This window comes from Stegostoma tigrinum, chromosome 1 (genome assembly GCF_030684315.1).
Source record: "Stegostoma tigrinum isolate sSteTig4 chromosome 1, sSteTig4.hap1, whole genome shotgun sequence".
Lineage (NCBI taxonomy): Eukaryota > Metazoa > Chordata > Chondrichthyes > Orectolobiformes > Stegostomatidae > Stegostoma > Stegostoma tigrinum.
The window spans coordinates 97,916,310-97,937,878 of record NC_081354.1 but is presented as its reverse complement, the minus strand read 5'-3'; the positions used below and the strand labels follow the sequence as shown (position 1 = coordinate 97,937,878).

The following is a 21,569-nucleotide window of genomic DNA, read 5'->3' as shown; positions in this document are numbered from 1 at the left end:
CATAACTAGGCTTGCAAAGATCAAGTGGGCTACAAACTAAAAATATCATTTACATTTTTAAACAAAAGGGTTTAAAATTGGGAATCGCGTTGTGGGTGTATCAGATTTGGAAAATAACAATGCACAGATCTTAGTTATGAATTCATCAACTTTAATAAATTGATGAGTCATATGCCCTAATAAATCAGAAAATCAGTATAAATTGATGTCTGAAACACAGTTAAAAAATGGTATTTTGCCAACAATTTATTTATAACTTTACACTATTGGTGACTTTACAGTGCCAATTATTTAACTACTATAATTATTTCTTCTATAGATATGTTTGTACTTCGTTATCTTTAAATATTGTGCTATGAGCTGTTTGATATCATGTGCCTATTTGGATCTGCTAATATGATTTTTCTGAAACAAAGGCTAAAATTAAAATAAAAAAGTAAATATACATTTTATGTGTAGCGCTATACTACTGATGGCAATTTCAGGAGCGGCATACCTGGTTTATAACATTTACCAGATGTAGTTTTCCAACCATCTTCATGTACTACAGACTGTTATCAAATAATATGAAACATGCAGAAATTATTCAATAGACATTACAGTAATTACTGAAAAGGAAAACCTCTGTTTTACATTTAATGTCTTGCCCATGTAAACATTGCCTGCATACTTATTTAAACAATTACAATTTTAAAAATAGTAAGAAATAACCAGACTGATAAAGTTGTTAATACAACTGAATGATGTAATAATTATATAAATTGTTTTGTAAAATATATGTTCCAAAAACATCAATCTGTTCTTTATAAGACAAAGCAATGATGAAAACAATGATGTATAATGTGTGGTACCTTTTCTCTCTAAAATAATGTATTCTTTTAAAGAGATATTTCAATTGTCTCAAAAATCTACTGCACTGTATAATGCATGAATAATAGAAACTGATTGAAGAGCTGAAATATTACACGACAATGGTTACTGAGTTAGTGTACTTAGCCTCCTGCATAATTCAACTGTGTTAATTCAACAAATCAGATATTCTTTTAAAAGTACACATTACATTTTTATTCATATATGTACACTATGTGCAATGTTATTAGCATTATTTATGCTATTTATCAACAAACTTCAAACAGTATATTAAAAACAAGTTTTAAAAATATAAATACATCTATTAAAAAAGTATCATTTCCTATGCAATGTCACAATTTAGGGAAAATGGTGATGTAGTGGTAATGTCACTGGACTAGTAATCTAGAGGCTCAAGCCATTGCTCTGGGGACAGAGATTCAAGTCCCGTCACAACAGTTGTTGTAATTTAAATTTAATGATTAAATTTGGAATTGAAAACTAGTCTCAGTAATGGAGACCATGAAATGATAATCAAGAATGATAAAAATCCATTTGATTTACTAAATGTCTTTTAGGGGAGGAATTCAGTCCTTACTTGGTCTAGCCTACATGTGACTCCAAACCCACAGCACTGCAGTTCACCCTGAACTGTCTTTGAAATGGCCCAACAAGTCACTTAGTTGTGACAATCAGAGACTGGCAACAAATGCCCACATCCCTTGAAAAGACTGAAGCAGCACAACACATGTGGGTACTATGTCATTGCACGATAACTTTGCGAAACCAAATTAAACCAAATAAAATTAGAAACAAAGAATTTTAAAGAAGTTCTTGCTGTAATACTGGGGGAAATCCATACGGTCCACAGAATCCCTACAGTGTGGAAAACAGGCCCTTCTGCCCAATAATTCCACATCGATCCTCAGAGCATCCCACCCAGACCCATCCCTATAACCCACGTAACCTACACATCCCTGAACACTACGAGCAATTTAACATGGCCAATCCACCTAGCCTGCACATCTTTGGCCTGTGGGAGGAAACTGGAGCACCAGAGAATATCCACTCAGACACGGGGAGAACATGCAAACTCCACACAGACAGCCGCCCGAGAGTGGAATTGAACCTGGGTCCTCGGTGCCGGGAGGCAGCAGTCCTAACTACTGAGCCATCAATATGTACTATTAAGGATAAATAAAATCTAATGTATACTCATTTACTTCTATTTTCTTGAACCATGTTTGATTCATTCAGATAAAAATTGTACAATGATATTTTCCAAAACGGCATTATATTGTAATGATGCATTGTTTTCTGTGCAATTGTTCACACCTGACATGCAGAGTGGGGTGTTAATATGCTATTGTAAAAAGGATTACCATCTTTTACTGCACTGTAGTCTCTCAGTTTAAAAAAGAAACTATTTACTCCATCATACATTATATAATTTACAGCCAATTATTATTCATGTACCAGGCAACTGTTCAAATATTTAACCCTGAATTTTATTAGCAAGCTATAAAAGTTCATATTTATCACAGTAAACTTATAGGTTATATAGGTCCCACAATGCCATAAAAATGAAGGCACATGAAAATTTTTACTATAAGCTCAGCTTTTATACAGATACATGGCAAACACAACACAGGCATTAAAAAAAGACATTTTACAGGTTTCCAGATCAATGGGATGAAAACGTTAAAATTCATTTAATTAGCATTAATGGCACTTGCTTCATTTAAATTTTGATTCCTAACCTGCACGAACTGCTGTCTGTTTCATTCTCTTCTTCGCTCCCTTCATTGTCAGCTTCATGCTTGTTGTGCCAATGTGTGCCCTCACAACTGTCAGCAGTAAACTCAAAGACAGGAAGATCTGTAGCACTGGGTGTATGCCAAGGTGTTGAATTTTGAATTTCCTGTTGGCTGGGTCTCTGGCAGTTAATGGAGGCCACTGGCAAAGGCAAGTGCCCAGGGTCTAAGAATTTCCTTCCACTATTTGATGTGCCTTGTTCTTTGTTCCAAAAATCTCCCCGGCGACTGTCGCTGGACGTAGTCGGTTGGGATGCAGGATGACCAAACCACCGCCAACGGATGCGTAAAATCTGCTTCACATCAAATTCTTTGCGAGAAACAGACATTCTCTGATCACCTAAATAATTGTCAAGGCAACAGAGCAGCTCTGCTGTACCGTAAGACAGCAGCAGTATATAGCACAGCTCTCTCTAAATTGAAATGCTTTCCAGATTCCTGCTTCTGGCTGACTGAAACAAAACTGCTTTCACATGGAAATAAAGTCTCCTTACAGATCCACCATCAGAATATCAACTAATGACAATGATGATGAGGATAATGTGAAGAGGAGGCAAGGACAAACCTCTGCTTTCTATCAAGTACAACTCTTAATCAACGTACACTACGACAATCAATTGCACTTCAAGTCGCTTTCATTTCTGCAACCCATACAGCTGCTTTCAAGAACAGTGACAGCATTCATTAAACTCTTTTTGAAAGCTGAACACCACCACTCCCCTTCCTCTGAACCACAAATGAATGCAAGAGCAACTAGTATGTAGCAACCTATCACAGTCTTTTCCAATCACATTCCCTCTTCTGTTATATGAATGCTTAGAATGTGCTCCTTGCCATCTTACTTCACTGCAAGACACACAACAAAACTAAAGTCAGTTTTTTGTGCGTCTTTGAAAATTAAGCTTTTAATTTAACAAAACATATCGTTTTGAAGTACAATAAAATTTGTTTAATTAAATTGTGGAAATGAGAACATAGCCAAGCTGCAGGGAGTGAGACATGAAATGTTACAACTAAACGTGCGGAAAGTGCTTCAATTTTCGGAAGCATTATATCAAGTCACAAAGTTGTACAGCCCACCAGATATCGTAAATTAATCTATTCCCATTTGCCAGCATTTGGCCCATATCCTTCTACACACTTCTTATTCATCCAGATGCCTTTCAAATGTTATAATTGTACCAGCCCCCACCACTTCCTTGGCAGTTCATTCCATGCACTCACCACCTCTACACAAAAAAGTTGTCTCTTAGGTCCCTTCTAAATTTTTCTTAAACCTATGCACTGTATTTTTAGATTCCCCTACCCTGGGCAAAAGACCTTTACTATTCATCCCAACCTTGATTAGATGGGCTGAGGAGTGACAGATGGAGTTTAATCTAGATACATTTTGGTAGGGAAATTCAGGGCAGGACTTATACACTTCCTGGTAGGTCCTGGAGAGCATTGCTGAACAGAGACCATGGAGTGCAGGTTCATGGTTCCTTTCAAGTGGAGTCGCAGGTAGACAGGGTAGTGAAAAAAGCATTTGGTATGCTTTACTTTGTTGGACAGTGCATTGAGCAGAGCATTTGGGGGTCATGTTGCAGCCACACAGGGCATTGTTTAGGCCACTTTAGGCAAATATTCTGGTTTCCCTGCTGCAGGAAAGAAGTTATGAAACTTGAAAGGGTTCAGAAAAGATATACAAGGAGGTTGTCATGGTTGGAGGGTTTGAGCTACAGGGAGAGGCTGAACAGGCTGGGACTCTTTTCCCTAGAACATCAGAGGTTGAAGGGTGACTTTATAGAGGTTTATATAAAAACAAAATCACAACATCATGGGCTGGATTTTCTAAGGAGTGGCAGATTGCCACTCTGATTCTTACTTTCACAAAAGAAGGGAGCTCTGCATTCATGAGAGCAGATTCTGATCATAGCCCCTGAAGAATTGTGATGACATTCTTCCATTCTGACAGTTCTCGCACAGTCAAGGAAGGCAAACTATGCTCTCTTTTTCACAGTGGTCAGTTGCTGTATTCTCTACTGAAGGGAGTCAGGTGCAGCAGCAGGATAGGGAAGGTTGGGGGAGGAGGATTTTGTGGGGAGGTGGTGATTGTTCAGGTCCTGGGGGAATGGAGTTGGAGGGGCAAGTTTAAGAGCCAAGTATCGGGTCTGTTAAACCCTATTAGTGTGATGGTTACTTATGATCAGTTTCAACCCACTTCCAAAACCATTACGATTGTGTAATTTGATATATTTTGTCGCCGATACCAGTGCTTCTGCTCCTTCATAATTCTGGCTGAAACAGTTAAGTATTTGTCCCCTCTAGGGTGTTGAGTAGCTCTTAAAGCAAGCACAGCAATCAGAAATTACAACATCGCTGGAGGCTATTCAGTCTATCACAGCTTTGTGATACTGTTTTTTTTAGCTGGAGCTATCAATTTAATACCTTTACTGAGTCCTTTAATTTAATTTGCAAATAACCATTCAATTTGGTAAATTGAAAGTATGTGCTTTAATAGCCACGTTATAAAATAATTCTGAAATCTAAATTTTGATGGCTTCTGAAAAGGTACATGAAGATTTCAATGCACAATTGACATAGGCCTGATGATAGCAATGCAGGCAGCACGTGACTTGTGTTACATACTCATGTCATCAAGCTGAGAACCAAGTTAGAACACCCAAAGGCTGTACTGACTGTACTGATCAGATGCCTCATCATGGGGCTAATACTATAAACTCCTAGCACTATTTAAAGTCAGCCAGTCCCTCTTAAAGGAGAAGTGTATTAATGGTGCAGCAGTGTGGGTGGTCAAGGAGGAAATTATTCAGACTTGGGAAATATTGAAGAATGGCTAAACCTGCGAGATAATGTATTCCAAGATTTTTGGAGAGTGTACTGGAGGACTTGAGAGGCTGGTTGTGGTAGTGCTGATGGTTTGGGAGGGGGTGCTGGACGTGCCTTCCAAGCATGTTCTTAAGGCAGCGTCAGCCATGGCAAACAATACCAGCAATCGAGATCATGAAACAGTGTAAGTGCTGTGAAACATTAAATGATCTCACACAAGTGGTGAAGGTCATCTTCAAATGCCACATCCTATGAACTACACCACTAGCCTCAGATAAATATGCAAAATCACAACACACCAAACATTCATGTACCAACAATTTGTACGACTTCGTGTCTTATCCTTGACATTCAACGCTCCAATCAATCCCAGTTTAGCACTGCTATAAGTCTCACCACCTACATCTCTCAAATTCTACATACTAACTGTTCAACCATGACTGTCAGATTACCCAAAGAAATAGCACATCATTCAAATATACACTTAAAATTTCTCTTGCAAGGCACCAGGAGGCAACAATACTGAACTGGAGAGCCAGGCACAACTACATGCTCCAAACCACACAATCAAGTCTATCCTGGTCATTCTTGTTATATTTAAGACTGAGACTGTGGTCAGTGGCGATAGCCTAATGATGTTACCGCTGGACCAGAGACCCACATCACATTCAAATCCCGCCATGGCAGATGGTGGAATTTGAATTCAATAAAATCCTAGAATTAAGGATCTAATGATGACCATGAATCCATTGTTAATTGTCAGGAAAAAGCCAACTGGTTCACTACATGTCCTTTAGGAAAGGAAACTGTCATCCTTACCTGGTCTGGCCTACATGTGACTCCAGACCCACAGTAATGTGTTTGACTCTGAACTGTCCTCTGGGCAATGAACGGTGCCGAGCCAGAGACACCCTCATCCTGTGAATGAATTTAAATAAATAAGTGACGCAGCCATAGCATTGAAAAAATCAGTATCCACATACCTAATTCTCTCTCTCCCACCTCACCCTCATCGCACACTGATGTCTTGTGTACCAACTACAGATAGAGCGAGTATCACCTCTTGATTTTCCCTCCTGCCTGTGCCAAACACTTACTCATGCTTTCCTCCTTTCAGATACTAAACAAGTATAACTTGGTCAGGTATCAGCAAAACAGCAAAGAAAATGCAGCATCTCTCAATTCCCACATGGTCAGATGCCGATACTGCATATAATTTCAAGTTGGGATCTGTGGTGAGACTCTGGCATAAGTGGCCTGAAACCAGAAAGGGTAGTACCAGTGCCAGCACACCAAAAGGTGAGACCACACATTTCTGCTATTAAGCACCGAGATGAGCACATGATGAGACCAATAGCGATGGGTAGACACAACAAAATGTTACTGTCCCTTCATGCAACAAGGGTGTCAATGATGAGTCCAGCATTTGTTGCCTAACCTAATTGTCTTGAGGATGTGGCAGCCCGTATGCACTCACAATGCTGCTAGGAAGGGAGGTGCAGAATTCTGACGCACAACAATGAAAGAACAGTGAGATGGATCCAAATCAGGATGGTGTTTAGCTTGGAAGGGAACAGGAACGTGGTTATGCTCCCGTATATTTGTTGCCCTTAACCTTCAAGGTGGTATGGATTGCATGTTTAAAAGTTGCCATCTGAGGAGGCCCGTAGATGGTAGCCCTCTGTGTCAGTGTTGGAGGGATTGAGCATCAAAGGTGATAAACTGGGTGCCAATCAAGTAAGTTGCAATGATTTTTTGCCTATGGTTATACAGTAACTGGATATTGAGGGAGTAGAATTCCTTTCAGGTCCAGAAAGACAATTAGGGTTGACATTTAATGGCCAGAACGTAATTCACGAACAGTCATGGATATCCTGCACCACAGGGAATTATGCAACCCTCATGAAACCATGTGCTCATTTAAGCAACTCTTCTCCAGCAATGGAATGAATGAAAACTTATTATTTATTAATGAATAGAGAACCTTTTGTGACTTTGCATACGCATCACTTGTTAACAAACTGAATTCACCTAAATATCGTATAGAGTTGGATGAACCCAACAGGCCAAACAGCATCAGAGGAGCAGGAAAGCTGATGTTTTGGAAGAATAATAGGAATGCAGAATACTGGGTCAATGGCAAGATTCTTGGTAGTGTGGATGTGCAGTGGGATCTTGATGTCCATGTACATAGATCCCTGAAAGTTGCCACCCAGGTTCATAGTGCTGTTAAAAAGGCTCACCGTATGTTAGATTTTATTGGTAGAGGGATTGAGCTCCAGAGCCGTGCTGTCATGCTGCAATTGTACAAAACACTAGTGAGGCCTCACTTGAAATACTGAGTGCAGTTCTGGTTGCCCCATTCCAGGAAGAATGTGGAAGCATTGGAAAAGGTGCAGAGGAGATTTACCAGGATGATGCCTGGTCTGCAGCGAAGGCCTAATGAAGAAAGGCTGAGGGACTTGGGCCTGTTCTCATTGGAGAGAAGGCTTAGAGGGGATTTAATAGAGACATACAAGATGATCAGAGGATTCGACAGGGTGAACAGTGAGAGTCTTTTTCCAAGAGTGATGACAACAGCTTGTACGAGGGGGCATAGCTACAAATTGAGGGGTGATAGATTTAAGACAGATGTCAGAGGCAGGTTCTTTACTCAGAGAGTGGTAAGGACGTGGAATGCCCTGCCTGTCAATGTAGTGAACTCAGCCACATTAGGGGCATTTAAACAGTCGTTGGATAAGCAGATGGATGATGATGGGATATCGTAGGGGGATGGGGTTAGATTAGTTCACAGGCCGGCAACATCGAGGACCGAAAGGCCTGTTCTGCGCTGTATTGTTCTATGTGTTATGTTGTAACATCCTTGAGGTCTATGGTCTCTTGCTGAGAGGCCTTCTGCCTCACCTCCTCCCTCTTCTGGCAATTTGTTTGGCTCTATATAGCCTCTGTTCATTCCCCAAGCCATACTGTATTCAAAGGAGAATGTATTCCTGTGTATTCACGTCAGGGAGCAATAGATTTGTGCAGAAGTCTTGATGTGATCACAAAGGTCCTTCAGCTCTTACCAAACTTCTGCCTGTACACTTACATAACATGAAACACATACAGAAAACACAGTACAATTTTCAAGTCAAAACAAAAGCCAAAAGTAAACATGCAAGTTGATAACCCCTTTAAATTGCACTGATGATAGGTTCCACCTTTCTGAACTTATGTCAAGAGCAGACATAAGCTGGAAAATAGAGTTCCAATATGGCACACATATGACCTCATGTTCTGCCTTTTCTCCATTCTTCTGGCAGATATTCACTGATTGCTGACTAATGCCACACCATATGGAAACTGGCATAATCTGCCCATAAATGCGTGCCTGCTGTGATTGCTATTTTGGAGTTCTAAGCACAGCTGTAACTTCCTCCTATCCACAAAATCAATGCAATTTTTATCTTTCATGTCTTTCGAACCCTTGCTAGAATGACCATTTTAATATATCTACTAACTGTATATCTGAGTCAATGAATTAGAAACTTGGGCATGCCAAATTCTAAGCAGTGTATGCATGCTGTGGAAGGACATTACACAGGTCAGTACTCCGAGTTCCAAATCTGGGATTGATTGTGGGGTCTGAAGGAGGAACAGAATGCTTCAGTGACCACAAGCATGTCAGAAGACACATACATCACGAGTAATGGCAGAAACTTCAGTTTTTTTGGGATTATTTTATTTAAATTCATGAGATGGGGGCTTCTCTGAGAAGACTAGCAATCATTTCCCATCCCTAACTGACATTAATGGAGTGGCTATGCCACTTCAGACAACAAGTTGGAGTTGGCCATGATGGTCTTGTTCTGGAGCCACATCTAGTCCATGCTGGGTAAAGACAGCAGATCTCCTTCCCTAAAGGACATGAGTAAATCAAATAAATTTACAACAAACAATGGCAGTTCAAATAGCACCAATACTACAATGATAATTTTTATTCCAGATATAATTAACAAATGGAATGTGAACCCCAGCAACTATTGTGGAATCTGAACTCATGCCATCAGGTCATTTGTCCACACCTCTGGATTACTAGTCAAGTAATTTAATCACAATGTCAACATAACTCAGTCCTACCCTGAATCAAGTGGGAAGATTGCAAAGTTCAGAAGTGGTGGTGAGGTGTGGATGGGAGTCTAATGGGTCATGGCCAGGACCTAAGGGGGAGAAATCTGGGTGGAGCTTAGAGGCCAGTATGAGGAATGTAGTTAAACATTTCATGACTGATGTAGTGATGAACAGGATAAATGCTTACGACTTGTTATAAATGATGGGATATTGTAAACTGTCTGTGGGAAAACCAACTAACTACCTCAAGCTAACCTAGAATTGGAAGAGGGATCAGGAACAGACAATCTATTTGCATGTACAAATGTTTACTGCTTGCTTCAGGTGCAGTTTTTTTTTTTACTTTTACCCCAAGATAGTCTTTGGCATAATTCACGGTAGAAGTGTGATTGCACGCATTGGATGCAATTTTTTTTGCCAGAACTGGCACCTGTAACACAAACAACAAAATGCAAACAATCCCAATTTTAGCCTGATGCCTCCTTATGCCAACTTGCTAAGGCTGAACTGGATTTTTCACAACCTTGGTGACTAAAATGAACTACACCCCCATATTACTAAGATCACTTTGTTACAAATCCATATCATCCAATTTTGATCCTTTATCATCACCCCTACAACTGAAACTTTCATCCATGCTCCTTTGTTCTCTTTGGAAAACTATTCTAATGCTCTCCGCCAGATGATCATCTTCCAATATCCATAAATTTAAAGTTAGCTAATGCAAAATGCCCCATTTAGAATTTATGATAAACTCAAATCAGGAAGATCTAGACATGAGCCAAGTGAAGGTGGTAAATTCTGCACTTCTTTTTAGTTGGAAATCTGATAGTCAATGAAAGGAAATTGTAGAAGATGATGACAAGGGTCACAGAGCTTCTTTTCACTAGAGAGCATTTTGCTCTTTCCTTAAAAAAATGTCTTAACTGTCACCAAATATTATTCACATATCACCCTTGTAATGATGAGTTACATTCGCCTGATTGAGCAGTGCCTCAATATTAAAACTTTCATCCTCAATTTCAAATTTTTCATGGAGGAATACAGCCTAAGCCTGATCTTTTATACATCTACAATTTTAAACATTCTGTCATTGGCAGCCAGGCATGCAATTCCTTCCCCAAACCTCTCCAACTCTCAATCCTCTTTTAAGATGCTCCTTAAAATCTGTGTCATAGAGTTGTACAACATGGAAACTAACCCGTTGGTCCAACTACTTCACGTGGCCATATTCTCAAACTAAACTAGTCCCACCTGCCTGCATTTGGCCCATATCCCTCCAAACCTTTCCTATTCATGGATTTATCCTAACATCTTTCAAATGCTGTAACTGTACCTGCATCCACCATTTCCTCTGGCAGTTCACTTCATGCACTAACTACTCTCTAGGTAAAAAAGTTGTGCCTCATGTCTTCTTTAAATCTTTCTCCCGTACCTTGAAGCAACTTACATTTTTCCAAAATTTGACTCATCAGGCATTTGGATTTTATTAACCTGGATTTTTCCCCTCATAATTCTGCAGAAGAACTGCATTTCTATAAGCTGTCATAAACAACTACCCTTATAACATAAATAATACCACCACTGCAAGTACAACAAAAAAGTTATGATCACCTACCAACATTCAGGTTTTTAATTTCCTATTGCTGAACATGAGAAAATGCATCCCGAAACAATGAAATCGCTTCAGTCATTCTGAAAAACAAAAGATTTCACGTGAAGTCTCTCAAAATAATATAATTACTTTAATGTGATTCAGAACTCTAAGTGATGATAACTTGGGCACTCCATGAAAAATAGTAAGATATTTTCACACAAGAATTAAAGCAATTGAGAAGTCATCAAATACAACAGAAATATACGATTTCTCAAACTAGTCTTTAACCAATGTAGAAACATAACATATGATCAAATAACTTTTGAACATCTTTTACCAGTCCACCCCCATCTGTTTCACCTTAATTTCTCAATGATGTTCTGATTTTTCCAATATTTGACTCAACAGTAGTCATGGTACAGGACTTATATTATGAGTTTGCACAAATAATATAAAAATTAATGGATATTATGAATAAAGTCAATATTAATAAAATGAATCAGAAAACCAAAACATTGCAAAAGAAAACTGGCAAATCACAATCATAGAGATAGAATCATATACAATAGAAAGTCATTTGTGCTGTTTCTTAGAAAAAAACTTAACTCCCCACTTTTTGCCTAAAATTAACCATTTCAAATATACAAATTCCCGACCAACAGTTACTGCTAAATCTGCTTCCATCACCATTTTGAAAAGTGCATTCCAGATCACAATAACTCACTGCATTCTCTTCAATTCCCACTGGATCCATTGCTAACTGTTTCTGGTCACTAATTGCTCTACCACTTGAGATAAAGGGTATCCGATTTATATGCTTTTTTAATATATTTAGAGCTTGGGTTTGAACTAATTGCATGTGGGTATTGGTCTATTATTGTGAAGAAGTTTAAAAATTAACTAGGTCAGTTTTCTGCAATCACAATTTTAAAATTCTCTCCTGGAGTGCTGAAGAAACTTTGTTTTTACTTTCGGGTTTCAATGACTGGAGAGAGCAAAATAAAAGTCAAACGATTAGCCTATCAGAATCTAGGATGAGCAGTTTTTTTTAATATTCTAGTTGAAAAGCTTTTAGTAATTTGAAATGAACCTGATTAAAGTCTGAATTACATTTAGTCTCGCTACAGAAAACACCAATTTGGGTATAAATCTGGCTAAAACTCAAATTTGCCAAAGTAAAAAGTGATTATTTGGGCCAGGACGCTAAGTAGCACATACAGTGAAAGTCAGGGCTATTTTGGATTTTTCCAAACTGAAGTCAAAATGCAAGACAGTGCAATATGGTTTCCTCTGGGTGCTCCGGTTTCCTCCAACAGTCCAAAGATGTGCAGGCTGGGTGGACTGGCCATGCTAAGTTGCACGTAGTGTTCAGGGGTGTGTGGGTTAAAGGGAGATGGGTCTGGGTGGGATGCTTCAAAGGGCGGTGTGGACCTGTTGGGCCAAAGGGCCTGTTTCCACACTGTAGGTAATCTAATCTAATATTTTGGCATGAGTGGGTTTTATTGGAAAATTCTTCCAAATTACAGCACAGTTATGCCTTATCAAACCTGTTAAGGAAGGCAAAGTGTAGAGCTGGATGAACACAGCAGGCCAAGCAGCATCTTAGGAGCACGAAAGCTGACGTTTCTGGCCAAGACCCTTTTCTGATGAAGGATCTAGGCCCGACACATCAGCTTTTGCACTCCTAATATGCTGCTTGGCCTGCTGTGTTCATCCAGCTCTACACTTTGTTATCTCGCATTCTCCAGCGTCCGTACTTCGTATTCACTCTTAAGAAAGGCAAAGAACTTGAATGGATACAAGAATTTCACAGTGCCTTTGACAACTTGAAAGCTGTGTTAACAAACTCACTGGTTTTAGCAGTGCTTAATTATGAGATGCAATTCAAACTGGTGTTGGTGCCTGAATCATCAGTCAGGGTGTCATTTTACTACAAAATAAGATGGTGATTGAGCAGCTCATCAGTTTTTTTTTGAAAGAAACTGACTAAGTCAACTGAAATATGCAACAGTGAAGAAAGAGACATCAGTGCCTTGTGTTGGCTCTACACCATTCTGAAATTTACATCAGCAAGACTGAAGAAACTGGTACTTAAATGGATCATAATCCTTTGAAATTTTTTTGGAAAATTTTTGGGGCTAGGATTTAACATCGTTTCTGTGGAGTTTAAACATCCAACCACACGATTTAAAAATAATTCACGTGCCTGACAAAAAAAAAATAAATACTTAAACTGTAGATATTAAGGAAACAGAGTCTCATGTAAATAGACTTGCAAAATTTTTAGACCGCACTTGGAATACTGCGTCCAGTTCTGGGCGCCCTATTATAGGAAAGATGTGGATGCTTTGGAGAGGGTTCAGAGGAGGTTTACCAGGATGCTGCCTGGACTGGAGGGCTTATCTTATGAAGAGAGGTTGACTGAGCTCGGTCTCTTTTCATTGGAGAAAAGGAGGAGGAGAGGGGACCTAATTGAGGTATACAAGATAATGAGAGGCATAGATAGAGTCGATAGCCAGAGACTATTTCCCAGGGCAGAAATGGCTAGCACGAGGGGTCATAGTTTTAAGCTGGTTGGTGGAAAGTATAGAGGGGATGTCAGAGGCAGGTTCTTTACGCAGAGAGTTGTGAGAGCATGGAATGCGTTGCCAGCAGCAGTTGTGGAAGCAAGGTCATTGGGGTCATTTAAGAGACTGCTGGACATGCATATGGTCACAGAAATTTGAGGGTGCATCCATGAGGATCAATGGTCGGCACAACATTGTGGGCTGAAGGGCCTGTTCTGTGCTGTACTGTTCTATGTTCTATGTTCTATGTTCTAAAATATGGTTGCCATGATACCTTATGTTTAATGTCTCTATGTTATTGTTGCTACTGTGACAAAGAACTAGTGTTGATAAGGACTTTTGTTGGGAAATTAACATTTCTCAAAGATACGTTTCTATTTTTCCTTGGTGGGGAGGCTTGGTAGAAGGTGAGATTCATATCTTTCTTTTTAAATGTTTAAAATAGTGGCATAAGGGTCTTGGTCTATTCTTGTGAAAAGTTTTAAGAGTCGACTGTCGGTCTTTCTGGAACCATGACTTTAAAATCAGCATATGCCTCCTGCAATGTTAGTCAAAGCTGGTTTGAACTGTGGTCTTTTACAACCCGACAGAGAAACTTTAAACCATTAATTTAACAGAGTTTAGGGCGAGCAGGATTTTATTTTTATTTTCGTCCAAAAGCTTTCGGCTAGTTCAAAGGACGTCTGAATGGTGTCAGAAGCAACTGTTGTCTTTCCCCACAACAAAAGACATTATTCAGTAAGTTACCTCAAAGACTGTAGTTTGTGAAACTTCCAGACAAATGACATTTATTAGATTATTAAATTCAGATTATTAAATGATAGTGTATCTAAACTTTCAGTTGTGAGAATGGTCAAGGTTCTGAAATGGAAAAGGACTCATAGCACTCAGAACTAGTACAGAGAAGGAGTTACGTCAAAACTAATGATTTTTTGATATCGAAGGAACATGTAGGATTTTGTTTTGTTGTGTGTTTTCAAATCTTTGTAATAGAGTTAAACGTAGATATCTTTCTTACGTGTAATAATCTTGTCTTATTGCTAAAATCAAACCTGCAGCCTTGTGTACTTTTGTTTCAGTTACAAAATCATTTCAAACAAATGAAGATGCAGACACTCAGTTAAAAATCAATGATTTTTCTGCAGGTCTAGAGATTATGCAAAGACAGCAGATTTCCTTCCCCAAAAAGGGCAACAGTAAACCAGATGGGTTTAATGACAATTGATGGCAGTTTCATGATCAGCACCACAGAAACCAGTTTTCAATTTCAGAATTATTAACTAAATTTAAAATTTCACTAGTTGGGACTTGAACCGATGCTCCAGAATATTATTAGTTTCTGTATTAAGGCAATGCAACCATCTCGAGAAGGATGCACAGACCATATGTATATTCACCATATACAACCAGGGCTTTGTTTTTTGTTCATTCACGTGTGATGGGATGTCACTTTGTTGAAATTTCTAATTGGCCTTTAGGAGATTGTGATGAGTTATCTTCCTGCACTCCTCCTCGTGCAGGTGGGGAAGAGCATCCAGAAGTTTACTTTAGGGACAGTGAATGAACATGGATATAGTTCCAAGTCAGGACAGTATGTGGTTTGGAGGGAAATTTGCAGGTTGTAGTGGTCCTACGGATTTGCTGCTGTTGTGTTTCTAAGTGATGGATTTGGAAATTACCGTGAAAGGAACATTGGCAAGTTGTTATGATGCATTTTGCAGATGGTACATATTGCTGCCACTGCATGTTTATATTGGAAAGAATGAATGATTAAAATGATGGACAAGGACCAGCCCAGCTCATCCCCACCTCCCTAATCTGTTCTTACTTTCACCTATCCCCTCTGCCCACCTCAAGCCACACCCCCATTTCCTGCCTACTAACCTCATCCTGCCCCTTGACCTATCTGTCCTCTGGGGACTGACCTATCCCCTCCCTACCTCACCACCTATACTCACCTCTACTGGCTCCATCCCGCCTTTAACTTGTCTGTCTCCTCTTCACCTATTTTCTCCTCTATCTATCTTTGATCTGCCTCCCCCCTCTCCATATTTATTTCAGAACCCTCTCCCCCTCCCCCTCCCCCATTTAAGAAGAAAGGTCTAGGCCCGAAACGGCAGCTTTTCTGCTCCTATGATGCTGCTTGGCCTGCTGTGTTCATCCAGCTCTACACTTTTTTTTAATCTTGGCTTAAATAGTGTTGAGTTTGATGAGTGTTGTTGGAGTTGCACTCTTCGAGTTAAGTATGAAGCATTCCATCAAACTTTTGCCTTGTGCCTTCCAAACAGTGGACAGGCTTTGAGGAGCCAGAGGCCCCTACCTCCGACCAATTCTTGAATGAATAGTATTTATCTAACAGGTCGTTTCAAATTCAGATTAATGGCAACACCAGGTTTTTGCTGATAGAAAATTCAGTGATGATGATGTCACAATGTCAGGGGAAGAAATCAGATTCTGTTATTATCTAGCACTTTGGTGGCACAAATATTACTCATTAATTATCAGCCCAACCTTGAATGCTTTCCAGGTTACACTGCATCAGGACACAATAGTTCTGTATTGCAAGAGGTACAAAGATACTTCGCAATGCAGTCACCAGCGAACATTCTCATTTCAGACTTTATGATGGAGGGAAGATTAGTAATGAAGCAGGCAAATACAGCTGGGCCAGGATATACCCTGAAAAACCCACGTGGCAATGTCTGGAGTTAGGATAATTGGCTTTTGACATTGTAGAGGAAGGTCAGCAGCAAGACATCCAGTGAGTAAAGGTGTGCAAGCCTAAACAGCTTCTGGAAACCACTGATAGTGAGTAGCAGGTAAGTTTGGAGAAATTGTTCTTGGAGCAGAGAGCACCAGCAGTTTCAATTTAGTATCAAAAATATTTGCCATTGTAAGGAAGAATTAAGTTAAAGGGTTAAGACATGGCAGGAGAGCTCCAATTCGTAGTCGCTCCACAGGCTTGATGTGGGAAGCCAGGCACATTTCCAGTGCCAACTCCAGATGCGGCTCCTGGAAGCCTGAGTTTTGGAGTTGGAGCGGTGCTGGAGTTGGGGACTACTATGGAGCATTCACGAGGCAGAGAGTATCACCGATAGCACAAATAGAGAGGTGGTCACACCACAGACTCAGACACCATGGGCAGGAAAGGAATGGGTGACCACCAGGCAGAGCAAGAGGGCTAAACCGGGAGTGCAGGAATCTCCTGTGGCTATTCCACTGCAAAGCAGACAGACGATTCTGGATGCTGTTGAGGGGAACGGCCTCTCAGGGGATAACACCAGCAGTTAAATTCATTGCAGCACAGCCAACCATGGTGCCGAGGGAGGAGAAAACAGCTATAGTTAGTTATAGGGGATTCAATAGTAAGGGGAATAGATAGGAGTTTCTGTGGCTGCAAATGAGAGTCCAGGATGGTGTGTTGCCTCCCTGATGCTGGGGTCCTGGATGTCTTGGAGTGGTTCCAGAATATTCTGGAGGGAAAGGACGAACAGCCAGTCGTTGTGGTATACATTGGTACTAACAACATAGGATTTTATTAAAACAAAAGGAATAGGGCCTAAAAGCAGAATTTAGAGAACTAGGAAGAAAGTTGAAATGTAAGACCTCAGAGGTAGTTAACTCAGGATTATTAAAAGTATCACAAGCTAGTCAGAGTCAAAACAGCAGAGTATGAATGATGAACACATGGCTGAAAATCTGGTGTGAGGGGCAAGGTTTCAGATTCCTGGGCATTGGGGCCGGTTGTGGCAGAGGTGGGATTTGTACAAACTGGATGAGTCACACCTGGGCAGGACCAGAACTAATGTCCTTACGTTGGGGTGGGAAACTTGGCAGAGTGGTTGAGGAGGGTTTAAAAATAGTATGGCGAGGGGTTGGGAACCAGAGCAGTAGGGCAGTAGGTGCAGACGTGGAGGGAGGTAGAAACCAAGACAGACGTGACTACGAACCGGGACAGGCAAGGCAGCACTGGTGCATGCAGCATTTTTTGTGTGCGTGTGGTGGGGGCTGGGGGCGCGGGCGTGTGTGTGTGGGCGTGCACGCGTCATAATATGCATATATTTCATACAGTATAGATTTATAGAATCCCTACAGCGTGGAAACAGGCCCTTTGGCCCAACAAGTCCACACTAATATTTGGAGCATCCCACCCACAACCCTCCCCTAAGCTACACATCCCTGAACACTACAGGCAATTTAGCATGGCCAATCCACCTAGCCTGCACACCTTTGGACTGTGTGGGGAAATCTACGCAGACACGGGGAAAATGTGCAAACTGCACATAGACAGACATTCACCCAAGGGTGGAATTGAACCAGGTCCCTGGTGTTGTGAGGCAGCAGTCACCATCCCATTTCAATGCAAGAAGTACAATAGGCAAGTATATGAACCTTGGTTAGTACTTGCGACTATGATGTCATTGTGATTACGGAGACTTGGCTGAAAGAGGGACAGGACTAGCAGCTGAATGTCTCAAGGTTTAGATGTCTCAGGTGTGATAGAAGGGGCATGTAAAAAGGATGGGGGCGTTGCATTACTGCTAATGCAATATCTCACAGCTGTACCAAGGGAGGACATAATAGAAGGCTCGTGCATCAAGGAAATATGCATAGAACTGAGGAATAGGAGGTGAAATCACAATGCTGGGGGTATACTACAGGCCTCTCAACAGCTAGTGGGATGTAGAGGAGAGAATATGCAGACAAATTTTGGAAAGATGTAAAACCAATAGGATTGTTGTGTGTGGATGATTTTAACTACTTCTTTGTTGGCCAGGACTTACTTCATACAAGGATTCTGGACGGAGCAGAATTTGTAAGGACCATTTGGCAGGGATTCTTGACACAGTCCAAACAGGGAAGGGGTTATACTGGGCTTAGTTTTGGGAAATGAACCAGGCCAGGTGAGTCAAGTTTCAGTGGGGGAGCATTTTGTGGACAGTAGTCCTCAGATGAAAGCATTAAATTGGGGGAAGGCAAACTATAACGATATCAGGCAGGAACTGGAAGGTGTTGATTGGAGGCGGTGTTTGAGGGTAAAGCCATATTGGACACATGGTAGTATTTCAAACGGCAGTTGGTAAGAGTTCAGAAGTGGCATATTCCTGTGAGAATTAAGCATGGGTATGTCAAGTTACATGAACCTTGGATGCCTAGGGATGTTAAGACCTTGGTCAAAAGAAAAATGAAGCGTATGTAAGGTAGAGGAGGATGGGAATCGATGAAGCCCTTGAGGTATATAAGGAAAGTAGAAAAGAACGTAAACAAGAATTAGAAGTACTAAAAGGGGATCACGAAAATTCAATAGCAACAAGATTAAGAAGAATCTCAAAGCTTTTTATTGAAAACAGGAGGGTAGCCAGGGAAAGGGTTGGCCCACTCATGGACAAAGGAGGGAATCTGCTATACAGCCAGAAGAGGTAGAACATAGAACATTACAGCACAGCACAGGCCCTTCAGCCCTCGATGTTGTGCTGACGTGTGAAACCAATCTGAAGCCCATCTAACCCACACTATTCCATTATCATCCATATGGTAGGTGAGGTCCTAAACAAATGCTGTGTTGGTTTTCACCAAAGTGAAGGAATTGGTGGAGAACGATGTCAATGAAGGGAGTGTTGAATTTCTAAGCCAAGTTGCAATCAAAAAGGAAGAGGTATTGTCCGACTTAAAATGTATTAAATTGGATAAGTCCCCAGGTCCTGATGGGACCTATCCCAGAATATTGAGGGAGGCAAGAGAATAAATTGCTCAAACGTTGACAGACATCTTTCTTTCCTCTTTGGCCACAGGTGAGGTCCCAGAGGACTGGAAAACAGCCAATGTTGTCCCATTAAAAAGGGGAGCATGGATAAAATTGTATACAGTTCTGGTCACCACACTATGAGAAGGATGTGGATGCTTTGGAGAGGGTACAGAAAAGGTTTACCAGGATATTGCTTGGTACGGGAGATTTTCGCTATGAAGAAAGACTGGATACACTTGGCTTGTTTTCATTGCAACACAGAAGGTTGAGGTGCAACCGGATAGAAGTTAATAAGATTGTGAATGGCATGGATAGGCTTTTCCGAGGCTGGAGGAGTTACTTACTAGGGGACACAGGTTCAAGATGCAGGGAATGGGGGCAATTTAAAAGTGATGTGCGAAGTTGGATTTTCCATACAAAAGGCGGTCAGGGGCTGGAACACACTGTCAGAGGTGGTGATGGTGGACGCTGACACAACAGAAGCATTTAAGACACACCTGAATGAATGGATGAATGAATGAATAGGAGGGGAATGGAAAGATACAGATCCTGTAAGTGAAGACAGTTTTAGAATGGACGGGCTAATTGTGTCTTTGCAGGCCTGGAGGGCCAAAGGGCCTATACCTATGCTGTATTGTTCTTTGATACAATCACAACTATCTATTCTGCCACCCAGAAGACCTGCGGGAGGTTGTGGGGGGGGTTCCCACAATTGTTTCCATTGACTTTGCTACAGTTTCTTGATGAAAAAACCATAGACTATTTATGAGTAGACTGGGGAAGATGAGGTCAAGTAGGTTTGTCCACATTGTTGGTTCACTCACCACCAGGCACAGACTTAGTCATGTTGCTGTATCCTTCAGGCCTTGGCTGGCTTGGTAAGTAGTAGATGGCAGTATTCACAGTCCTTGCTGTCTTCAGTACTGCTTCCAAATGGAATTCAAAATGAACAGAAACTGATTCATCAGCTAAGGCATGGCAGTAAGTAGCATTCGGGAGGTGGTTTTCTTGTCCACCTTTAACCCAATGCTTTGAAACCTCGTGGGATTTGGAGTCAATGTTGAGGATTCTGGGCCCTTCCTTCTAAGTACAAATCATTGAGTTTACCTTGCTGGTGAACAAAACATATCCAGAGGCGGTGGTAGTTGAGTCCCAGCCATCATTTATTGCCATGGTTGGTGAATGCGTGGCGCAAGTTCCTGAGGTTACGGAGGGGAATTTGGAAGATTGGCTGGGCAAAACGTCCCTTTGACACTTCTAGGGCCAGGGTTAATACCTGGGTGATCTGTTTGGTTTTATATTATTGTTCAACTTTTCTATGGCAAGTTTAATTCACCAAGTGCCTTGGAAGTCTATTTCAGAGGGCAGGTAAGTTTGAAGGCTAAATAAAAAGAACGTAAGAGTTGTAGGTGTTGGAAATAGAAACAAAAACAGAAACTGCTAGAAAAACTCAACAGGTCTGGCAGGATCTGTGTAGTGAAAGTAGAGTTAACATTTTGGATCCAGTGACTCATCTTCTGGACTTAAGAATCAAAGGTATTGTTTGGGGGCTGGAGTTTCACGTAGGCCAGAAATGATATAGGTAGGTTTTCTCCCCTGAAAGACAGAGTAACATGAAGGGAAATTACAATAATATGGTATTTTCACAATCATTATTGATGAGGCCAGCATATATTTATTCCAAATTTATTGCTTAATTGAATTTAAGATTCCCTAGTTCTGTGGTGGGGTCTGAACTCACATCTTTATAGTAGTGCTCGGGCCTCTGTGGTAATGGCATATTCTCCATTTGGTTTAAAGTTGAAGGATAGATTTCATAAACTTAGCTTGAATTGCCTTGACTTTAGAAAGTCATGAAGTAATCTAATTGAAGTGTTTAATGAGCAAATGAATTGATAGGAAAGATTTTGAGCTATTTCCTCTGGCAGACGAAACCAAAAGAAGCAGCAATATCTTAAAGTTAAATCTAAGCCAGTCAGCACTGACAATTAGGATGCATTTTTCCCCAACAAAAGAGTTAGTGGGAATCTGGAAATACCTTCCCCAAAAACTCA

The 21,569-nt window shown here is 40.7% G+C and overlaps 1 protein-coding gene across 12 annotated transcripts in view; it reads right to left on the bottom strand.

Moving 5' to 3' along the window:
• The window catches only part of LOC125452281 (kelch-like protein 5), a 140,957-nt gene that overhangs the window by 82,649 nt on the left and 36,739 nt on the right, over positions 1–21,569 (bottom strand). For 7 of the 12 annotated variants that reach the window (XM_059647171.1, XM_059647159.1, XM_059647180.1 and 4 more), the window contains 2 exons: positions 11,224–11,300; positions 6,315–6,413 (listed from right to left, as the gene is read on the bottom strand). In XM_059647171.1, coding sequence (XP_059503154.1) covers positions 6,315–6,412 — 98 coding nt within the window. In that variant the 5' untranslated portion in view covers position 6,413; positions 11,224–11,300. Of the gene's footprint in view, positions 1–2,609; positions 3,326–6,314; positions 6,414–11,223; positions 11,301–21,569 lie in introns of those variants that run through there. The other 5 variants (XM_048530509.2, XM_048530526.2, XM_048530517.2 and 2 more) reach the window with 2 other exon arrangements.